This window comes from Musca autumnalis, unplaced genomic scaffold (assembly GCF_047663935.1).
Source record: "Musca autumnalis isolate F117 unplaced genomic scaffold, ASM4766393v1 scaffold_4, whole genome shotgun sequence".
Classification (NCBI taxonomy): domain Eukaryota; kingdom Metazoa; phylum Arthropoda; class Insecta; order Diptera; family Muscidae; genus Musca; species Musca autumnalis.
The window spans coordinates 238487710-238490552 of NW_027411977.1; the positions used below are offsets into that span (position 1 = coordinate 238487710).

A 2843-nucleotide genomic window follows, 5' to 3' on the forward strand; every position below is an offset into this window, starting at 1 on the left:
GTCTTTTCGTGAATTCGAAGGCGTATCGTGATTTCGCGCGGAATCAAGCAAAAATTATCATGATTTCGCATACAAAAATGAAATCATCTCATTTCGTGATTTCAGCGAAATCAACATCGAAATCGCAGTACACATGAAATACAACCCTGTTATTGCCTGAAAAAGTACCAAAAGTTGCAACACTTTTCACGTATTACAATAAACAAGGTAGATGGTCAATTGATACAACAAAAAATTTTAGTATCACAATTTGTAAACAATGTGAAAAAAATATCAAATTACTTTGTCACAAGGCTATTTTTCAGTGTGTTATTGTACTTTTTTAATGGTAATGTTAGAAAAATGAGCGAATTGTCAAAAATTGATTCCCCATACAAATTTCTTAAAAAATAATGGAACGAAAAAATTACGGAAATTGCAAAAACTGCAGCAAATCAACGTATCAGTTATCATATTCAGATGATAATGAACATGTTGCTAGCTTCTACTATGCCAAAAAACAGGAGAATAGTGTGTTATTCGGCGCTGTTTTTGTTTAAAGAGAAGTGCAAGGCTTGCTAAACTTCGGAGTACGGGAACGCATTTTTAGCACTAAACGGGAAAACTGCTGCAAGTTCTAAACACAACTTTTATCTATCAAAATTTATTATTATGATGTCTCAACGATAAAATCATTTTTTATTTTTTTATTTGTTATTACAATACACAATTAATACGATATATAGATAATTTTCGAAATAAAGTTGTAAAGTTCTATATTGTCGTATATTTTTGATGACTAATTCAATTTACAACAACTTGTTTTGAAAATTCATGTTCGATCAGCTGCGCATATGCATCTACCTTGATCATTGTGATATGTTTGAAATCAACAAAAAAATAAGTGTAAACACCGGGATGTATTTCAGGATTTCGTGAACAGTGGATTTTAGAGCGCAAGTGTAAACTTGGCATAAAGAAGGTTAATCCGGCAAAAAGCTCTAATGCAAATGCCGTTATATGTAAACTTACTATAACTCACTTATAGTACGTTTGCATTTACGAAATCGAGTAGATTTTAACTGTCATTTCCTTTGCGTATATGTCAAATGAAAACTCATCTGAAATTTAATAGTTTTCACTTAAGGTTTAAACAATGAAATTGACAGTTGAAAACGAGTTTATTTCGTAAATGTAAACGTACCATTGAAAAATTGCTTAAAGAATTTCTGAAATATTAACGAAAACTCTTGTACAAGCTCTATGAAATAAGAAGGAGGGGGAAATGACACGAGGACCGTGCATTTACATCAAATATTTTAGTAAAGCACAAACTTTAAGTTGTAAATTCCATAAAACATCTGTCAAATAAATCACTTTAATTCCCAAAACACATGTATGAAGTGCTAGTGTAAACCGTAAACTTTGAGTTTTACAAGGACCATTATAGTACGTTTACACAAAACTGAATTTAATAAACCTACTGACTTTCAAATGTCGGTTTAATTGCGTCTACATCAAATAAATCCTCATAAGAAGGTTAACCCGACACAAATCTCCAATGTAAACATGGCGTTACATTTGAGTTCAAGAATATTTTTGCCCAAAGTAGGGTGCATTTGAGGAAAAATATTTAAAACAAGGCAACTACATGACACACTCTTGGTCGTTGGTTGTTGTAAGGCATATAAAAAATGCTTGTAAAACATTTCATTCGTGTGGAATTTATGATTAATTTTTGAATCACATATTTCTTCTTGCATCAAGTTCAAATAACAACCAGTGATTTTCTTGAATACAACAAATATTTTATTTGGTTTTCAATGGAAATTTTTTTATGTATTTTTACTTAATTTTAAACTTAAATTACTTCTTAACATTCTAAATTTATTCGCCAATCTTTTACTAAAACCTTCTTATTTTAGAATCGCCATAACACTGCACCTCTTTGCTGGGTAGGCACATTTTCTTTTCATAATCCCAGGCATGGAGTAAATTACAACGGAAAATTGTTAGATAGCCACGCATACATCTGTAATAATATTCACAGCGAACTGGGTGAGGATGAAAACTATCTTCCAGGCGATTACATGTGGGTCGGTTAGAGGAATGTATTGTTTGTCCGGTGATTGTGGAAGTTACTTCCTTATTTTCCGTTGCATTTTCTGGTAATTCTTTATTAGTGGTATCTTCTTGTTCTTCCTCCTCTCCCTCCTTGTCTTCGGTGTTTATTTCAGCTGTTTCCTTATTACTTGCACATATACCTTGTTCATCTACCACACATTCTGCTATGAATTCATCAAAATATGTATCCAAAGGACATTCTTCTTGAAACGATTCTTCAGCATTGGCAGCACAGTAGATGTAAGAACGACAATTATTTTCCACAGCAATAAATGTATTTTCAGGAACCGTGGAACATTCTTCAAAGTTAACGGCCATTGTGGAGGAAAGTAGGGCAAATCCACACAAAAACAAAACAAATGTTTCCATATTTACGAACAATTAAGAATTAACGCTTGGAATTGGAACTATGTATTTGATTGTTTTAAAACTACTGCATGAATATCTTTGCCCTGTGCCTGATATTTATATTATTAGATGTCATGTTCTTTTCTATTAACTTTCTATGCTGTGTGATTTTGTAACCTTTAAAATGTTATTTACCTATCCCAAAACATCAATTTCTTTTTTCATTAAAAGTCTTATCAATAGCATCGTCAATTGTGTTATCAGTGTTGCATAGAAGAAGAAATGGGTTAGTGAGACGATAGTTTTTGGTGGCAAAGACATTTCAACGTATCTATAAACATATGCCTGATAAAACCTAATTTACACAAGCTCCTAAAACTTGAGTTTTTATA

The 2843-nt window shown here is 32.0% G+C and overlaps 1 protein-coding gene across 1 annotated transcript; it reads right to left on the minus strand.

Annotated features, from left to right (window-relative positions):
* Positions 1 to 1884: 1884 nt before the first annotated feature.
* LOC141403298 (uncharacterized) lies at positions 1885 to 2421 on the minus strand. Its single transcript, XM_073985486.1, has one exon. It carries the CDS (start codon positions 2419 to 2421, stop codon positions 1885 to 1887), a length of 537 nt encoding a protein of 178 aa, XP_073841587.1.
* Between the last annotated feature and the right edge of the window lie 422 nt (positions 2422 to 2843).